At 44.4% G+C, this 18,097-nt stretch overlaps 11 protein-coding genes across 11 annotated transcripts; 5 read left to right on the top strand and 6 right to left on the bottom strand.

The window, feature by feature from the left end:
* Positions 1–1,097: 1,097 nt before the first annotated feature.
* KUCA_T00003903001 (uncharacterized protein) lies at positions 1,098–1,484 on the top strand (the record flags this gene model as incomplete). Its single annotated transcript, XM_022602365.1, has 1 exon — positions 1,098–1,484. One exon carries the CDS (start codon positions 1,098–1,100, stop codon positions 1,482–1,484), a length of 387 nt encoding a protein of 128 aa, XP_022459915.1.
* Positions 1,485–3,770: 2,286 nt separating this feature from the next.
* On the top strand, positions 3,771–4,157 carry KUCA_T00003904001 (uncharacterized protein; the record flags this gene model as incomplete). Its single annotated transcript, XM_022602366.1, has 1 exon — positions 3,771–4,157. The coding sequence occupies one exon, from the start codon at positions 3,771–3,773 to the stop codon at positions 4,155–4,157; it is 387 nt and encodes a 128-aa protein (XP_022459916.1).
* Positions 4,158–5,037: 880 nt separating this feature from the next.
* KUCA_T00003905001 (uncharacterized protein) lies at positions 5,038–5,427 on the top strand (the record flags this gene model as incomplete). Its single annotated transcript, XM_022602367.1, has 1 exon — positions 5,038–5,427. One exon carries the CDS (start codon positions 5,038–5,040, stop codon positions 5,425–5,427), a length of 390 nt encoding a protein of 129 aa, XP_022459917.1.
* A 988-nt stretch (positions 5,428–6,415) lies between these two features.
* KUCA_T00003906001 (uncharacterized protein) lies at positions 6,416–6,739 on the bottom strand (the record flags this gene model as incomplete). Its single annotated transcript, XM_022602368.1, has 1 exon — positions 6,416–6,739. The coding sequence occupies one exon, from the start codon at positions 6,737–6,739 to the stop codon at positions 6,416–6,418; it is 324 nt and encodes a 107-aa protein (XP_022459918.1).
* Positions 6,740–6,970: 231 nt separating this feature from the next.
* KUCA_T00003907001 (uncharacterized protein) lies at positions 6,971–7,309 on the bottom strand (the record flags this gene model as incomplete). The annotated part of the gene is made up of 1 exon (XM_022602369.1): positions 6,971–7,309. The coding sequence occupies one exon, from the start codon at positions 7,307–7,309 to the stop codon at positions 6,971–6,973; it is 339 nt and encodes a 112-aa protein (XP_022459919.1).
* Positions 7,310–8,446: 1,137 nt separating this feature from the next.
* KUCA_T00003908001 (uncharacterized protein) lies at positions 8,447–9,574 on the bottom strand (the record flags this gene model as incomplete). The annotated part of the gene is made up of 1 exon (XM_022602370.1): positions 8,447–9,574. One exon carries the CDS (start codon positions 9,572–9,574, stop codon positions 8,447–8,449), a length of 1,128 nt encoding a protein of 375 aa, XP_022459920.1.
* A 381-nt stretch (positions 9,575–9,955) lies between these two features.
* KUCA_T00003909001 (uncharacterized protein) lies at positions 9,956–12,196 on the bottom strand (the record flags this gene model as incomplete). The annotated part of the gene is made up of 1 exon (XM_022602371.1): positions 9,956–12,196. One exon carries the CDS (start codon positions 12,194–12,196, stop codon positions 9,956–9,958), a length of 2,241 nt encoding a protein of 746 aa, XP_022459921.1.
* Positions 12,197–12,686: 490 nt separating this feature from the next.
* KUCA_T00003910001 (uncharacterized protein) lies at positions 12,687–12,962 on the top strand (the record flags this gene model as incomplete). The annotated part of the gene is made up of 2 exons (XM_022602372.1): positions 12,687–12,761; positions 12,837–12,962. 2 exons carry the CDS (start codon positions 12,687–12,689, stop codon positions 12,960–12,962), a joined length of 201 nt encoding a protein of 66 aa, XP_022459922.1.
* Positions 12,963–13,114: 152 nt separating this feature from the next.
* Positions 13,115–14,230, bottom strand: KUCA_T00003911001 (uncharacterized protein; the record flags this gene model as incomplete). Its single annotated transcript, XM_022602373.1, has 1 exon — positions 13,115–14,230. One exon carries the CDS (start codon positions 14,228–14,230, stop codon positions 13,115–13,117), a length of 1,116 nt encoding a protein of 371 aa, XP_022459923.1.
* A 1,342-nt stretch (positions 14,231–15,572) lies between these two features.
* Positions 15,573–16,619, bottom strand: KUCA_T00003912001 (uncharacterized protein; the record flags this gene model as incomplete). The annotated part of the gene is made up of 1 exon (XM_022602375.1): positions 15,573–16,619. The coding sequence occupies one exon, from the start codon at positions 16,617–16,619 to the stop codon at positions 15,573–15,575; it is 1,047 nt and encodes a 348-aa protein (XP_022459924.1).
* A 670-nt stretch (positions 16,620–17,289) lies between these two features.
* On the top strand, positions 17,290–18,081 carry KUCA_T00003913001 (uncharacterized protein; the record flags this gene model as incomplete). Its single annotated transcript, XM_022602376.1, has 1 exon — positions 17,290–18,081. The coding sequence occupies one exon, from the start codon at positions 17,290–17,292 to the stop codon at positions 18,079–18,081; it is 792 nt and encodes a 263-aa protein (XP_022459925.1).
* Between the last annotated feature and the right edge of the window lie 16 nt (positions 18,082–18,097).

The raw sequence follows: 18,097 nt of genomic DNA on the forward strand, positions 1-18,097 counted from the left end.
AATAAACGGACATTCGGATTATCTTCAAACGACTCACTGGAATTTTGGCCTGAAGGCTGCATCATTTAGGATGACAATAATATCCTGCATGCTAAACCTCGAGAAAGGGACATCGTGCGGCTCGAGCTCTAATACCAAACGCATCAACAAATAATGAAACCATCTGCGAGTATGTCTGATGAATTCCCCATAATTTTGAAGTGAGGACCAGTTCATGAAGCTAGCCATTGGAATCTTGAGGGTGTACGTGATTGGGAGAAGACCTTTCAGACGCGCACATAAACACGGTAATCAAGGTAGTACAAAGACTTCAAAGATGGGAAGTCCGAAGCGATATCAATGTAGTTTCAATTTAAACAGATTCTGAAGATCGGCAAAGTTTGCGATATCCGTAGTTTCAATGGTTAATTACCCTATTTGATAGTCCGATGAGGATATGTCTATGCACAATGCTCAAAACTCAACAAACCGAGAAAGCGTCGAAATACCGAAGGCCGGTAAGCTGTTGTAAACCGATTCGCTTGACCCTCCCGCAGTCTTGAGAGTAGTCTTTTTACTCTGTGGCCATATTAAGAGTAGCCAAAATTTGGGATGTACGCTTTGTACTTCTAAAAAACTCGCGTGCCGCATATGGAAAAAAACTCGGAAAAACTCTGCAGTCTCTCGGCGCCACGAACAAATCTAAATTATTTGAGGCTATAAAGAAAATCGTCATATGGCTCTGATATGGCTCTTCAACTGTCTTTCGATACTTCGAATAGATCTCTTTTTACTCGTGCAGAACCATATCACGTAGGGTCCACAATAGAAGCATGCTATCCCGCATTACCCAGTATTGCCTATATGGGACCCTTAACTCTGCCACACTTTTCATGCACAGGCCTGTAGATCTCGCTTCCTCGATCACTGGGATTGGCTCACTGGAAATCAATAAAGATAAACAAAAATAATAGTTTTTTCGACAATGCAGTTTTTGGCCCGAGAGCTGTACTATTTAAGTAGCCGATAATATCCTGCATGCTAAGCCTTACCTGTAAAATATAGCGCGGCTCGATTATTATTACACGCGCCTACAAGCACTTAAACCATCTGCCAACATGTCTGATGAATTCCCATTAACATTTATCTGTGGGCCGGAGACCAATTTCACTGTTTATGAAGTTGGTTATGAAAATCTGATGAACTCATGGTACTGCGGGCAGAACTTTGGATCTCAAGAATCTGACAATAAAAACTCCAAAAGTGTTCAAAGGACATCTAACGATTCAGACAAGTTCCCGGCAGTACTCGATTGTGGTTCAGGAGACTTTGCGATATTTAGAAATGGAAGTTTAGTTGAAGACTATTCGTACGCCTACGAGTGTGGAAAAGAACTTCAGGAGGCACTCCATTCTGCGGCGCCTGCCATGCTGAGACGTCAAGGGAAGACTACGCTGGTAGCATATATCTTTGCTATTCTTATACTGTCAGGATTTGCCAGCTGAATGAGCACGGAGTGTTGTTCACAACAAACACCTCTTTTTCCAGGGACTTTATTGTTGCGAGTGAAGATAACTTGATTCTTCACAATAATGACACCGGTTCAGCTTCCCTGAGACCGAGGTCAATAGTACTCTGTCAAAAAGAGACCAAAGTGGAACGGTCTGGAAATACCAAACAGCCCAGTCTGGAACTGAATGGGCGGAGTTGCATACAGCGTCTGACTGTGACTATTGTGACAATACGCCTGATGATGTAGATTGTGGTCGTACACTTGACTATTCTAACACGTACGAGTGGTCAATAACTGCGCATTCTGGTATCAAGTTCGGCATTGTGGACGCCGGTACAGATGTGACAATCAGCAGATCGTGGACAAAATCGGATGAATTCGAATGTCATTGGTATCATGGTGATGGTCCAGCGCAGATCTGGTTTCAGCAGAGAAGATACTGGGCAGACTTGCAAAAACGGGAATGCTGGTGGGATGCTCTTGAAAGTGGTGATGTTGTAATGGACTGCGGCGCCTGGAGCAAATACTACCATGCCCTCGCTCCCGTCAAGAACCTCTTCAATAAGGGATGCAGCGAAGGCTATGACAATGTCAATTGTGAGAGAACTGTTTAAGCCAATCCAGACTCAATTCTCAACAGCATTCAAAAGCGGACCAGACAAATTTCTAACCTCCAGTTGTGCACAGAGAAGCAAAACTGCGATCCGACTTGGCTAATGCTTTTTTATAACAAAGTTTCTAGAGGAGCAAATTTCGTTTGCGTATGAAGGCGGCGAGAGAGCTCAAAGAAAAGCAACATTTGCGGCTCTCGGTAGATTGAGACAACACGGGAAGCTCACGCTGCTCTCCTATGTCTTTGCTATCATTATGCTGTTTGGATATCTTTCGACTTGAAAGGGTCTTTTTTATACTCTGTCTTCGAAGAAAGTTTCATAACATCAGGACTGCTTCGGTCAGAGATGGCAGGGTACTCGATTGGGAAGTTTGGAGCTAACACTCCATGTTCTCGTACCCGTGGAACACTGCTCTAATTTATAAATCTTTCTCAATGCAGTTAGTATGCGGAGGTTGACAAGGAGCACTCAAAAGAAAAGTCATCGTAACGGGAGTTATCCGGAGGATCCAATGGTTTGCTGGAGGGCAATAATTTGATATCGTCTTGTAGTATACCAGAGTTGTCAAACCACGAGAACAAGCCCCGGGGAACAATAGCCTCTCACCAAGCGGATTTGCCTGTCACATTCAAACCAAATTCCAATTGAGTACAGCACTACCACTTGCTATTATTTTATTGTTAAAATGAAATATGGTGGGCTCAATTCGAATTTCATTTTAATAACGCATTCAGATGTAGATAACAGATATAGCTGATACCTGCTTTCCTGGATTTTAGGTATTCTTTGTCTTTTTAGCAGACACAGGGCTAAACCTGGTGAACATCGCGTCATCCAGAGTTCAAACTCCCGTCGAATGTGGCATTGCATATCGTACCAACAGCCAATTTAAGGTTTGATAAGAGGAAAATTTTCTCAGGGTTGCACTTCTCGGGCCAAAAAAGAAAACTTTGTCTCTAGATTGCCTGAGTTCCAGGATATCAACTACTTACGCCTAATTGTACCTTATCACAATTTGTCAAATTCTCGCATGTGTTTGAAACATTAAAAAACATTTCAAAGGCCTCTACTGAAATTCGCGGATACCATATCGGTGGTGCAGTATTCTCTGCCTGCATGGTAAAATTCAATCATTTTTGGCCCATGCACTTGACATCTGACATGCATTTTGTGAATTGTTGAATCCAACCGAATTATAAAACTCCGTCAACAGGCATATTAGCATAAAAGTCCCACGTTTGGAAGATGAAAAAGGCGAACGATCTCCTTGCCCCCTCTGTTGATGGTCCAACTTAATTCCTTCCGTACGAGGAATATCCTCTGGTATTCACAGTGAAAATAGGATGTCTTGCATTATGCTTGATAGCCAAATCGGGACTATTGTCACTGCCACACTTTTTGATGCACGCCCATAAATGTGACGCTCCTGTAGCTGTGATCGGCAAATATTGGCCATGATCGGCAGATGTAAATGAAGATTGATACTAAAAACTGCAAACACAAATTTCTCCAAAAAAACCCCCGCAGGGTTTGACTCCTGAGGCAGCTCTATTTAAAAGGCCGATGATATCCTGCATGCTAAGCCGGGACTTTCTTTGTCATAGTGCGGCTCTATATATATCTGATATCAGGCACACCGAAGAACACTGAAATTATCTGACAATATGGCCGAGTTCCCACTTACACTTGACTGTGGGGCGGAAAATGCAACCATATACGGACCCAGTTATCAGAATCTCCTCAATGCCTATTATTGTGGCGAGAATTTTCTAGCGGTTACTTCTGATGAGAAAAGCGCCCAGAGCTTTCTGAACTCGTCTAGCAGTGAAGACCATCTCCCCCTCAAAATCTCCTGTGGAAAAGGATCCAGTGTAACTATCAACAATGGAACCACGGCTGATGAGTATGTGACCGCGTATGATTGCGGTAAGGTTGAGTATGCGGCGATTAACACTTCTGCGGCACCTGCTAGATTGAAACACCATGGGAAGCTGACGCTGATGTCCTATGTGTTTGCTATTCTAATGCTGTCGGGATTTGCCTGTAGCTGAAGATGTTTTCCAAATATCATGCTGGAGCGTCAATACAAGCAATACCCAATGTGATTGAAGGAAAGACAAAATGACAACAGACATTGATGGAAGAACGGAAGTTTGGTAGTGTCATACTGTTAGGAAACAAATGAAAGAGAGACGGTGTTGCAACGTGATTTGCTTGAGTTTTTGTTATACTCAACTCTCAAGAATTTACTGGCACAGCAATTATGGTAGTTTTTCGTATTGAAAGCTAAAGCGCCTGTCCGATTAGGGTACGCATTTTTACATAATCGCAGCAAAAGCTCGGAATCAGAAAGAGACTTGTGGTGTCTCTTGCGCTAAACTTCTGTTGTGAATATGCTATGACTTCGTCGGACATATACATGAATCTAAGTTTCCTGTATTTTGCTCCCTTTTTGGGAATCTCATGGACGGGATCGGAGTTAGTCAAAGATTGCGAAATTAAAAATATGTTGGTTCTTTTCAGAATTTTCTCGACTTTTTTATCATATCGTTTTTTATGTTATCGAGTTGCAAGATGCGCCAGGCTTGGATATGCAGAAAACTCAAACAGACTATCCCATGCTGTCCACAATAAAAACATGATACCTTGCATTGTGCAGGATTGCTTAAATAGGACCCTTACCTCTGCCACACTTTTCATGCACAGACATGCAAATCTTGTGCCACCAATCACTCGGATTGGCTCTACGGAAAATTAAAAGATAAGCGAAAATTTTAGTTTTCCCTAAACCACACAATGGGTTTCGGCCTTGCTGGCTGTCTTATTTAAAAAGTCGATGATATCCTGCATGCTAAGCCCTACCTGTAAAATATAGCGCGGCTCGATCATTTTTATTACACGCGCCTACAAGCACTGAAACCATCTGCCGACATGTCTGATGAATTCCCAATAACATTCGACTGTGGACCCGACAGCAATTTCACTGTTTATGAAGCTAGCTATCAAAATCTCCTGAACTCATATTATTGCGGGGAGAATTTTGGAGATCACGAATTTGACAAAGAAGTCTCGAAAAGTATTCGGAAGTCATCTAACTATACAGACGATTTCCCGGCAGTACTCGACTGTGGTTCAGGATACTTCGCGATTTATAAAAATGCAAGTTCTGTTGAAGACTATTCAGACGCCTACGACTGTGGTAAGGATGTTCGGGTGGCTTCTCATTCTGCAGCGCCTGCCATGCTGAGACGTCAAGGTAAGACTACGCTGGTAGCATATGTCTTTGCTATCCTCATGCTATCTGGGTGTGTCTCCGCTTGAAAGAGTGCTCCGTATATATCTGATCTAAGCAGAAAAGACTCAAAAAATCAGAAATGCTTAGGTTAGAGATGGCACGGTGCTCGACTGGGAATCTTGGGGCAGATGCGTGAAAGACCGCTCTAGTTTGTAAATCTGTTGCTATGCAGTGAGTGTGTGGAAGGTGATAGGGAACACTGAAAAAGAAAAGACATCACAATAGATGTTATCCTAAAAGTTTAATAGTTTATTGGAGGGCAATAATCTGATGTCGTGCTCTCAGAATATAAGATGAACGAGAACAGTAATCGCAATCTGGCTCTGATGTCATTTCAACTGAAACTATGTTTTTGGTTTTACAAGAATTGCGTTCAGACTACAGGAGTGCTAGAGATCACACTGGTGAAAAGCTCAACCTGCAGCGGGTTCAGCAGAGCTTCCAGTATGCCCTGGTCCAAAAGTAAGGAATTTTTCGCGAAAGGAAACTGCTTGGATTGATAACTGCTTAAAGTCAAGAGTTTTGTTGGAGCATAATTTGTTTTTGTATTGCCATTACTGTTGCGACTCAGTAGTTACCACTCCATCTCATGCGTCTTTTCTCAGTACATGCATGCAAGATGGACTCGGCATAAAGATGTCTGTTTTTCACGGAGAGAACCGGTCAGAGTTTAACGATGGTTGGTTAAACCTACGGTTGTAAGAGAATTGAGCGCAAACTGGTAAATCATTAGACCCTATGAATTACTAGAGAAAAAATAAAACAAACAAAAAAAGCATGGGATAGAGCTTAAGGCAATAGGAAACACAAAATGAAAACTTGCCATACGGCTAGTTCACATCAAGCATAACATACCATAACCTCACCCTTTTGGGAACCGAAAAATGTATAAAACAAACCTGGCTATCTCCAAATCAATTGGAGACAAAATGTTCATAGGAAAGATGTGGGACTCAAGTTGATAGTCGGCCTTGAGTAAACCTTGATTATAACTTAAGGAAACCATCAGTGCAGTCACTGTTTGCCGTAGCCGAACGACTTGGCAAGACCAAGAAAACGACCTGTTAGCGATTCAGACAGACTCTTGGAGGAATTGTTAAGCAGCTGAGATCTCCTCGCACTTGTACTAAGTGGGTCCTCATGTGTCACCTTTAGACGGTATTGCGCAAAAGAGGCGTACGAGCCGTTACCATTCTTGTTGGCGTCAATTGGGGACTTGGATCCTTGAACGTTCTCAAACATCAACAATCTGGATGTGGATAGTAGTCTTTTGGCAGCAACGGAAGATGCCACTATTCCTGAAGATTGGACAATGGAGTGGTTAATATTTGCGAGCATTGGAGTAAAAGCCTTTTCAAAGGGGTTTTCAGCGTGAAAATTGACTAAGGTATTTAGCGGCGTAGAAATAGTCTGATTTCAGGGGACCGATCCAGCTTATAAACGTTTCAAAAAAAAGTGGCAAGATTATTAATTCAGCTATCTAAAGAGGGGTAGCTGGAAGTATATATACTAACGCATACTACGGAGGCATCGCCTCTATAGGCTATGAACAAGAGATAAGCTAATTTTTCAGATTTCGCTAGCAATATCTCCAGGCCAAAATTGTGGGTGTGGGAAATTGAAACCGAATGACCATGTGCAGATAGCGTGATTGGGGGCCATTTCTACCCGGAAATGCCCTAAACTTGGCCAGGCCACTACTCGTGTGTGTCTGTTTAGGCTGTAGGCCCCCAAGCGGGGATTTGATATTTGAACTGTTTTAACGGTGAAATGGATTAATCTATTGGTGTCATAGGCATACTTTTGTTCTATAATAGTCTTGGTTGGCTTGGGGATGTAAAGTGCTAGTCGTGAAATCGATAAGAAGAACAAGGGCAATGATGATACGAGATGAAAAATTGTGTGCATCAATCACCCGATTTAGCACGGCTCAAAATCAGCCGATAATAGCTTAGAACCCAGTCAATTGTGACTTTTAGTTAAAACCGGTTGTAAGCTACTAAGTGACATTCCAGTGTTGAGTCAGTGTGATCTTTCATTCATCAAATCACCCCACCATTTGTAGAATGACATTTTGCGGAGAAGACAATCGATAGACTAATATGGTGATTGCTTAGTTCGGTGTTCAATCTCTGAATATAAAACTGATAGGCTGTTCAAACTTCGAGAAGCGATATTTCCTGCAATTTTTGAAGTCCATGTTTAGGTCCCTGTTTGTACCCGTAGTGACCCTTCAATTTCATGCCCCGAAGATACTCCGAAAACTGCGTGATCTCCATGAACCGGTTCAGCAGAGTCCGATAATTTTACCAATCAGCGAGATCTAATCTGGTGAATGAATCTCTGATTCTATAGCTCGGTGATGACTGCCAGTTTTTGAATTTTCTAGAAATTTAATGATGACGGGCCTAATTGAAGAACACTTTGGTTGAGCTCAACCGGTTTTTTTCTGCAAGAGGTTTTATACACCACAACTCGCGTTTACTACGAATGCTTTTGTCGCTTAGAAAACATCAACAACATTGTAATCATAGGGCAATAAAATAGGTATTCTAGCTTGATATATTCAATCTCAGTAGAGTTTTGTCGAATTCAAAAAAAAAATACCAAAAAAGAATTGCGAGTTCTGTGGTTCGAACACAGGACCTCCAGATTACCAATGTTTGACCAAAGTTGAACTTCAGTCTGGCGCTCTCCCAACTGAGCTAAACCCGCGAATTACAAAGAAACTGCAGCTCATTATCTTTAATAGCTGGCCAAGATCTCAGTTACTTCAAACTCTTTTGGTTCGTGAACTTTCTCAAGCTTTGGCCTAGTAGCAATAATAATGTATGATACGATTGCTTGACTAGCGTGAGGATGAGCAGAGGAAAGGGGGAATAAATAAGAGGCTCATGCTGAACTGGTTCGATTGCTACCAATTTAGTCTACAATGACCACGCATGAGTTGAATCCTTGTTGTCTACCAACAGTGCTGTTAATCCAGAAATGCACAATATATTTATAACCAATGCTCACCTTCTGTTCAAGAGAACAGCCACCGCCTTAGAACCAGGCAAGTTTCCCATTATCCTCCCAATTGATAGGACCTTTTCCTGAAATAGGCCAGAGTGCACTTAATGAGTGGTTTTCAACCTCAAAATTGCTCATGTATTTCTCAGAGAGCTCTTTTTGGAAATCTAAGTCCGGCACAAAATTGTAGTTCACCACATCAGAAACCCAGCCTTGAATCTTCTTGAAGCCAACGCGGTTGGCCTCCTGAAATAATAATTGGATCAACTGATGGCCCACTTTGGAGCTTTCTGCAAAAAATGATATCACGAAAATGGAACTTTCGAGATAGTCAACAGTAAAAACTGCAAATCCTACTGTTTCTGAATCTTTGTTTATAGAAACAGCAAAGTTTCCTGGCTTCAAGTTGTGCAGCCTCTCCGCATAGAACACCGACCTCAGGTGGTGCCAGTCATACACTGCCTGAGAGGGAATAAGTGCCACCGTTGTGGTCCTGGTTTCAAGAGTTCTGGCCTGGATGTGGCTCAGAAGACGCGAAGAGTACGTCTTTGCTAATCCTGCCATCTCGCCTGCAGGGTGCCATTCTGCTTCAGGCAGCTCCAAATCTATATCTTGGACCTGTAGCTCGAACTTTGGCACATATGAACTTTCATAACCGAATCTCGAGTAATATTCACCAACTTCAGAGTATAATGTAGCAAAGCTATCTGGATCAGACATTTGGCCAAAATGCCTGTTCAACTCACTGATCATGAAAGTAGCCAAACCTTTGCCTCTAAACGCAGGCAAAGTATATACACCTCCAACACAGGGCGAGCTGACCACTTTAGTTTGTGCAGCTCCCGTCTCCGCGTCGTAATCCACTCTCCACCAGTCTCTGAAATAGGACTCGCAAGCAGCCACTACGTTATATGTCTTGGGATTATCATCACTCCCACACTTGAGAGATTTGTCTCTCAGAACCCAGTAATGAAGACCTGAAAGTTCCTGGGTCTCTAATCTCCGAGGAATATTTGCATTTGATGCTGTAGCAAGGTATGCTTCTCTGTCTGCATACACCTCTAAGGCAAGTGGACCTCTCCAGTTTTCTCCATTTCTCAGGTGACAGTGCCGGATGACTTCCCGATCAAACGTCTCCTCTAAAACCAGACTTTTAGTCATTATAGTCTTTAGAGTATTCACGACTCAATAACGAGCTTAACGTTTTAAAATGGAGAAAGAGAGCTATTTAAAGACACCGCCAGAGCCGTATGAATATGAAAGCTTCTGTTCTGTTAAAACGGCTTTATCTTAGCGCATACTTCCATATTGGGAATTTAAGCATTGTTTCTGTTTGAAACACTACCATTTGAGAGCTCTATCAGGCCCATTGGCAACACGGCACACGGCATTTGTGAAAAAAGTCCTGGAATATTACAAATCTATTGAAAATTCGGGTGGTTTTTCCGAGAATTTTTATCATGTATTGCAAGTTGAAGTACAAAATTAGTAAGCGGAGTTAAAGTGTTCGAGAAAGTGCTAATTGCCGAAATTTTGATCTCATCACAACTCAATCACAGTACCATTTGAAGCAATCAAATGGCGCGAATAGTTTCCCTCGGGCAAAGGATCCTGAGTTAGAACGGTGAGGTTGTGCTCCACGGTGCCAAAACCGTGGTTTCCGTTAGGGTTCAAGAAAAAGGTTGATGTTCCATTCTCCACGTTCTTGAACTTGGCAGCCTCATTTCCACTGATGTTCACGGATACCTCGAATTCTCTGGTTATATTCACGGCATAGGAGATTTCTCCTTCGGGATTTTTCCCAGTGTTCAGACTCAGAATCAGAGGATATTTGTGGGTATAATTCACCTGCGACAGAACTGTGTCGTTATCCAATAGCGCAAACGAGTGCTTTGAGTCTGGGATGGAAATCACCGATTGTTTGTCACCAAAGCTGGTGAGCAGAAGATTGTTCAAATATTTAGTGTGTGAGGTCACCTCGGCAATGATATCAACGGTTGAGCCGTTGGAAAGAACGTAGCTGAGGGCAGTGTCAATCTGATTTTTGTAGTTAGCTTTCACAATTTGGTTGAGTAATCCAGCAAAAGGAGGCGCAATTCCGAAACTAGACACGTTAGTGGTGTTGGAAACGCTGATAAGTTCTCCACTAGACTTAACGATGGAAGCGTCCTCCCAAGTCACCAAGTTGCCAGTGGTGATCCAGTTCTGGCCTATGGAGCTGGGCTTGACTCCCACTGGAAGATCATCATCCAGGCAATTAGATATCACAACCTTGAGACCCGCTCCACTAGATTCCCAGAAAAAGGGCAGTAAAGGTGTCAGTTCAACCTCAAGGGCTCTGACGTCAAATGCGCCGGCTGCAACGACCGGACTCCATAGGGCAGGGGAGATTCCACCAGTGTATATCACTGGATAAGGCGTAGCAGTAGCCACACGAATTCCGTTCACAAACACATGAGCAACTCTGCAAGAACCATGGCCTGCAAAGTAATGGCCCCGCGAAGCAAATATGTCCTTGAACTCGTCGAGCACGTTAGAGTACCAAAACTCCTCCTCGGCATTTCCAGACGCAAACAGCTGGAGTTTGACACGAGTGGTATTATGGTTCAGCTTTTGGACTTTGAAGTCAAACCCATGGTCCGGCAAGTAGCGTAGAGGTGGTCTTCCATCTGGGGCTTTAACCAGAGTAATAACTCGATCAGCCTCTTCGGAAGCCTCGAACAGCTTACGCTTAGAACCAGGGACATATAGATCGTCATCGATGTCTGTAATGCGCAAAACATCATCCAGTGACTCCAGTGAATCTCTCTTTGGAAGAGAAGTGCCTGGCTCGGCGTCGTAATAGTAGGCTGTGAGCGTGATATTGAAAGCGCCAGTAAGACGAGATGTCATGAGATTGTCCAATTGAAACATCAGCTCACCATCCTCTCTGAATACCGAGGCGTACAACGTCAAGTCCTTGGAAGTGGAAGAATGAGCCAATGTTCCACCAGGCTCAATTGTGGAAGTTCTCCACAAAGGAACTCCACTCAAGTACAGATGGGCTAATCTATCGTACTGAACCCCATCAACGACTGTGTCCAGAACCAGCACTACCTGTGTAAAATTGACAGCTGGAGCAGTGTACTTAACAACTGCTGGATGGCCCCAGCTACTCGCAAAGGTGGTAGACAACAAGGTCTGGTTGTAAAGAGGAGTTCCAAAGTCTTTGGGAGGCATGTATACCTCAAAAATTTCCTTGGGGCCATTGGCAGAGGTGGAGTAGTCGTTGTTGCGGGATTCCAGCGGGGAAAATCTCCAGCGTGGAATTGGAGCACCATATGACACTGTAGATGTTGTAAAGTGGACACATTCAGTCATAGGCTCCCAAAAAGGGCGTAGTAACATAGCAAACATTGCCGCTAAAAGCACCAGTCTAAACCATTTCTTTGACCTGGCCACAGTGTGGGGTGTTTTTGACTCCGCAGTTGGAGTTTTCTTCTCCTGGAGCAGCTTGTTCCAGAGAGTCCACTCGTTCCGCATACTGGAAACAAAATTGGCTAGAGAATGACTTTGTGTGAGGTAAATGAGTGGAGCTAAGAAACAATACAAACACAAGATACGGAGGTTGAATAAAAACAGCCATCCCTTCCCAATTGGGCCAAAGTAGACTTGTCGTGCGCATACCGATGTATTGTTCTGCTGTTCACCCGTCAGCTGCCATCCATCTCTGCTACAAATAAGAGTGGCCTCAGCTAAAGCTGTGAGGCTCCTTTCTTCTTTTCTCTCTAAGGAACGAACCATTTCAATCCGCGCATACTCTCGGACAAAAGGAGGGCATCTTCGTCATTTCGGTGCAATGCCCTCGTCATTTACGTGAGAGTGGGAAATTCGGTGTATTACTCCATCCTGGGGGTGGTTTCTTCCACCCTCCATAGACCTACCTAGCCCTTGAGGGTGTACCTTGACGTGCAAGCGTCGGACGGATATCATCAGAGAAACAGTCGGCTCCCTTCTTTCACGAGGAGGGGTCGTCATGGGAAGATTCCGTGGATGGTTGATCCCAGTACACGTCTGTCTGCTGGGATTGTTTAGTTCAATGCGTGGATCATTTATTCGTTTATGAAACTCGATACCGATCATTGAAATTTTTTCGGTTCGTTCCTTCTCCTTTTTTTATGTAAGTGTGTGAACCAATATTGTCGGTGGGTGCACGTTGGGATATTTCTTCTGAGTGTTTTCCGGCCCTTCTCCTAATTGCTACTAACTTTCTTACACACGAATACACCTGATGATGATCCCGAATATACGAAGGTTCTTCGCTATGTTCAGGACGGAGGAAGAGGAGCGCTCCTACTCCCGCAAAGCTGTAAGCCAGAATTTTGGAAGGGGTTCCCTGAGGACTCCTCTCTGTCACGTAACTGCATCACTGACTAAATCGTAGTTTTACAACTTTGTTGGGTTTTTGGCTTCGTGCGTAGCGTTTTCGTTCGTCGCCCAGAGACTCGAGAGTCGCCAGAGCAAAGACGTGCTGAACTTGGCCAAAGTTGCCAACTCTTTTGTTCACTAGGTTCGTCCACTAGTTTGTTCGTGTGTGTGGCCAGTGTATGCCAATGAATTATGAGCCCTGGGACTAGTACTTTTAATTTTGTCTACAACACGCACTTCGTAATGATCGTTAATAACAGAAAAACTATATATGTACAGAGACTTGGAGCCGAATCATGATAGCAAATATGCCTTGGCCATCTCATAGGCTGTCCAACTAATGGCCGTCGAGGGTACATTGAAAACGACCCTGGGCCTTAGGCCCCGTACAAAACCAGCATAGCCGTTGGCCTTCCAGATCGCTGTCGCTGCGTCCTTGAAGCCCTTTGCGTTGACAATGTTGGGATCGCGACTCAAGGATCTGGTTTGCAGAGCTGTCTTTACACAATCCAGAGGAGTTGTCACAGCAGCAGCAAACGCACCAGAAACACCACCAGCAATGCAATGGAGCATTGGGTCGTATGCATGGCTAGGATTCAGCACTGAGGAAATATATTCGTATATTCCAAAGTTCAGAGCTGCAAATGGAATATTCATCATCAACGTTGCAGGATACGAGACGTAAAATGAGGCAAGTCCCTCGTTTTTGTACATGTGTTTGGTGACCTCCAGTAGGTGGATATTCGGCCCTGTGGCAGCAGCGATGACATTATTGGCTGGCGAAACAGGTTTTGGGGTAGAAGATGCAGATTGTCTCAGGAATTTTGATGAGGCCTGCATCCTCTGTTTTATCACGTCAAACGGGGTCATCAACGCATCTGAGGCAATGGTAGCTGCTATACCCGAAACAGCTGCTATCAGCGGGTGGTTTTCGTTGGTGACCAGCTTTTTAGTGTTCAGACCAAGAGTCCACTCGCAAAGATGCGTTTTGGTGGACTCGAACACCAGGAAGTACAGGGCATGGGCTGGACCGGATCCAACAACCACCGAAGAGACCCCGCGCCACAATACACGTGCGCCTTCTGTGCTCGAAATCCTGGAAACAGCCGCTATTATTCCCGTTGGAAGTGAAGCGGATTTTCCCATTTGCATCCGTGTCTTGACGGCGTCCACAGGATACATCACGGTGTGTTCCATTATTCCGGCAAAAGCACCAGCTGTCAGCTGTGCTAGTATAGGAGAATTCGAGGGTAGGGATTCGTAGTCTAACTCGATTGCATCGTGGCCTAGTCTGTATTGCTGATGTTGTTGATTTGCTATGGTGGTGGAGGTGGTGGTGGTAGTCGACGGGGGTGATGTAACTGCCGATGTAGTCGGCACAGGTTTGTTTCCCATTATATAATCAAACATTTCATGAACTGATGCTGATAAGGGTCTTTGGGGAAATGCCAAGGGGATATTTGATGATGCTGGTGTATTTTCAGTGGTGGTAAAACAGGTGTGGTAGGGGAATGCGAGTAAACGTTCGGACAAACGAGGACGACTCTGGACAACTCTGGCTATAGATTAATGACCGCGGCAGCACTGAATCTCCCTTATTTTCCAATTTTCGAACCAACTTCCAGAAATCTACCTGTCAATCTTCAGCTAGACGAGATTCCAAGGCCTGAGTTTGTATAGTCTCACCTGCGTTCTGCGACACTGAGTCTCAATAAAAAAGTGCAACAATAATCACTGCCTGTTAAATATTAACGGATGCCACTAACTTTGAGCTAAATGGGACGATTTTCCAGGCTCCTGTGGTGAACAGCAAACAACTAGATGGGTTGGCAGCCGACAAGTGCTGAAAAAAAAAAAAGCAGGCTCGGATATGGTGGGAGACCTGAACCAATTTTGGTGTTCGGACCCGAGCGGCTTTTCGGGCTGAAATTTGAACAAAAAGTTAAGAAAAAATTAGCAGAATCTGATTCTGAGACAAATATCAAAGATTCCTGGGTTTAACAAAAGAGCCACGCTAATAAGGGTGTCGTTTTGTGGTGAAATGGGGCAGGAAACTCTGAGCCTTCTTCACCGAATAGGGCAAACGGCGCGCTTTCGTTTATCGTATTTGGGGCAGGAAGGAAGGATTTGAATCCGGAAACGATAGTACAAGAATGTAGGCGTATAGTGGAATATAAGCCGAAAATTTTCTATATTTCTTTGCCGAGATTGAGGATAAGTGTGTTTTTTTTTTACTCCGGGAAATTTCGTGACACATCCGTCTATCGATACTGAGATGTTCCGATTTTAATCAGCCAGTAGAGTCTAGACAGAGAAGGGTCTTCGGTGCAGGCTAAGGTTAAGGTTTTGAAGAATTAGGTCAACATTTTAGTTGTAGGATATTAATGTTAAACACAGGCTTTAACCAGCTTGTTTTTACACAATTTTTGTTATATTCTCAGGCATTTTTACCTCTTTCAGGCCGTTATTTGAGCTCATATGACCCGGCCGCACCGAACTCCGGCCTCAAGGCGCTATCGGTCTAATATGGCAGCCTATGCTGGGGCTCGAATTTTAAATTAGGGGTAGTCAATTCGGTCTTTTTGAGTCACGAATTCGGGTTTAAATTGACTCCTGCTACGGTCACGTATCTGGGGATTAGTTATCAAGAATATGTTCGGATTTGTTCACCCAATTGGGCCAGTATTATATAGTGTATAGTATAGGAAGTGTAATCCGTTGGCTCGCACTCCGTAGCTCGCACTTTGGCTGCCTAGTAACTTTCGTTTTTCAACTCGGGTACAATACTGGTGACTTTTCCCTTGCTGAGCAAGTCCTCGACATTAGTGACTACCCACTCTTCCATGGATTGCATAGTTTCGTGAGTATGAGTTCCCATATGAGGCAGACTCACGACATTGGGCAACTCCAGCAACTCCTTGGGGACGTGGGGCTCGTGCTCAAAGACGTCCAATCCACAAGACTTGACCTTGCCGGACTTCAACGCCTCAATGAGAGCAGACTCATCGATCACAGCACCTCTAGCAGTGTTAATTATTACCACGCCGTCTTTCATCTTGCTAATAGACTCCTTGTTGATGGAATGTCTAGTAGCAGGGTTTAATGGGATGTTGATAGATACGATGTCCGATTGAGCGAGCAATTCGTCAAAGCTCACGTATTCAGCGTCCTTCTCCAGATCTGGGGAAAGTCTATTCCTGTTATGGTAGATCACCTTTCCGAACCCAAAGGGCGCCGCACGGTCGCGCACGGCTCTTCCAATTCCGCCCATTCCGAAAATTCCAAGTGTCTTTCCCTTTGGATCATTTCCAATTGGAGCCCCGCCACACTTGGCGGTTTCTGTCTCCCATTTCCCCTGGAGAAGGAGATGGTGAGAGTGTTGGAAGTTTCTCAAAGCCGATAACAGTAAGTAAATATGAGTGTCAGCAGTAGCATCGTCGACTATAGAAGGAACGTTCGAGACCTGGATCTTTCTTTTGAGGAAAGGAGGAATGTCAACCTGATCATAACCGGCTCCGTTGTGGCATACAGCCTTGACACTGGGGGGAAAGTGCGAAGCCAATTCCTCGTCAAAGCGTCCCGTAACTTCAACAGAGTCAAAAGTACGTGTGATGGCAACTACCTTGTCCCATTTGCCGGCATCTAACTCCTTGATAAATTCGGACCGGTTCTCAGCAGTAGTCTGAACGACTTCGGCCAACTTGGCCAGCTCATCCCACTTGCGGTGGGCGTACCTCACGGGTCCCAATCTTAAAACTTGCGGCTTGGACATTGCAGAATAAAATCTTCTAAATAGCATAAGGGTCCTTCTCGGGAGTTCAAAACTTTGATAGAAAGACGAATTGATCTCTTCTTATAATTCACGCACAATTAACGCCCGATCCACACAGATAGGCATCATTGACCCTTTTCAGCACATCGGGGCTCCTCCCCTCTTGGGACCCCCACGCATTTGGCGTGAATTCGTGGCATGGAAGATGGGCGTTTACTCGTCATTTAGTGGGGATTTTGGCGTATTTTTTTGGAGAGTGGTAAAGACTGGCTTTCTAATATGGTGTCAGGTATATTTTTTACTTTTTATCTATCCTTAGTCACCGTTTGTGGCCTTATCAGCGGGTTTCAAGCCCTCTCCCGAAGACAGAGTCACCGGTGCTGACTCCGTATCCCGCGGAATCTGCTTCGGCCGGTACCTAACCTGTATGATTTTTCCGGAAGCTTTTGCTGTAAACGGGGGGTTTCCCTCAACGGCTGCCACTTGCAGAATGGGGTCAATGGTGTGGCACCTCCGCTTCTCTCCAGCCCTGCCTGGGGTTCTACGCCGCTGATTGCTTATTCCAACCGGCCGACTAAAACCTATATGTGCGGCGTCGCTTCAGCATTGACACTATGTGGTTTCTGCACGACTCTCTTTGCCAAAAGATTCGTCTCGAGACTTTCAATCTGTTCATTCTGACTAACGAAACAACGCAATGCAACGATTGTTTTTTGGGAGCAGGACGAGCTTAAGGTGCTATTCGCGGTACCAGAAGTTCACGCAACCTTCGTCAAACAGGTCTGGCGGATTCAGACCGCCTAAGGCCCGGTTCGACCCGTTTGCCAATCTCGGAGGTTCCGACAGAGACCGTGAAGCATTAGGAGCAATCCGTGATGAGGTAATGCGCACAAACTCGAGAGGAAACGTGTTCTTCATTAGCGATAAACATCCTAGTGGTGAGCTGATGAGTTTTAAGGACGCGATTCACGATATGGACTTGGCCAGTTCGGGATTCCAATTCTGTGGGACTAAGCCCATGGATGGGAGATTTGATTGTGCTATCATCAAGCTAGTCGACCGTCGCAAGGCCATGACCGAATATTCTGATTACCTTCACAACAAGATCTCCAAGAATTCGAAAATACAGGCTAGCATGAGACAACACAGACCCCAGCAGACTCAGGACTCAAAGTCGAAGACAGTAAAGCTAACGTGGGAAATCAGTGTTGCCGATTTGGTTAGCCATAAGTGGAAACAAATCGATAAGATTGTTTCGAAAGGGACCCCATTGAACATTTTCATTACCTCAAAGTCTCAGGCGAGAAACGTTTCAGCCAACGATTTTGCTCATGGAGCCGCAACTGCTTCTTCCCTTTCAGACCTGGAAAGCATGAAGAGAGCCAAGGTCTTGGACCATATAAAGGCGAATCTTGATGAGGCAGGTTTGAAGTATAGTGTCAATGGTGGTATTGGTGATAAGGTATTGATTAAGATCAATGGGAGTTGATAGGGGAAAGGATTTT

The sequence above is a fragment of the Kuraishia capsulata genome, genomic scaffold (assembly GCF_000576695.1).
Source record: "Kuraishia capsulata CBS 1993 genomic scaffold, Kuraishia_capsulata_scaffold_4, whole genome shotgun sequence".
Lineage (NCBI taxonomy): Eukaryota > Fungi > Ascomycota > Pichiomycetes > Pichiales > Pichiaceae > Kuraishia > Kuraishia capsulata.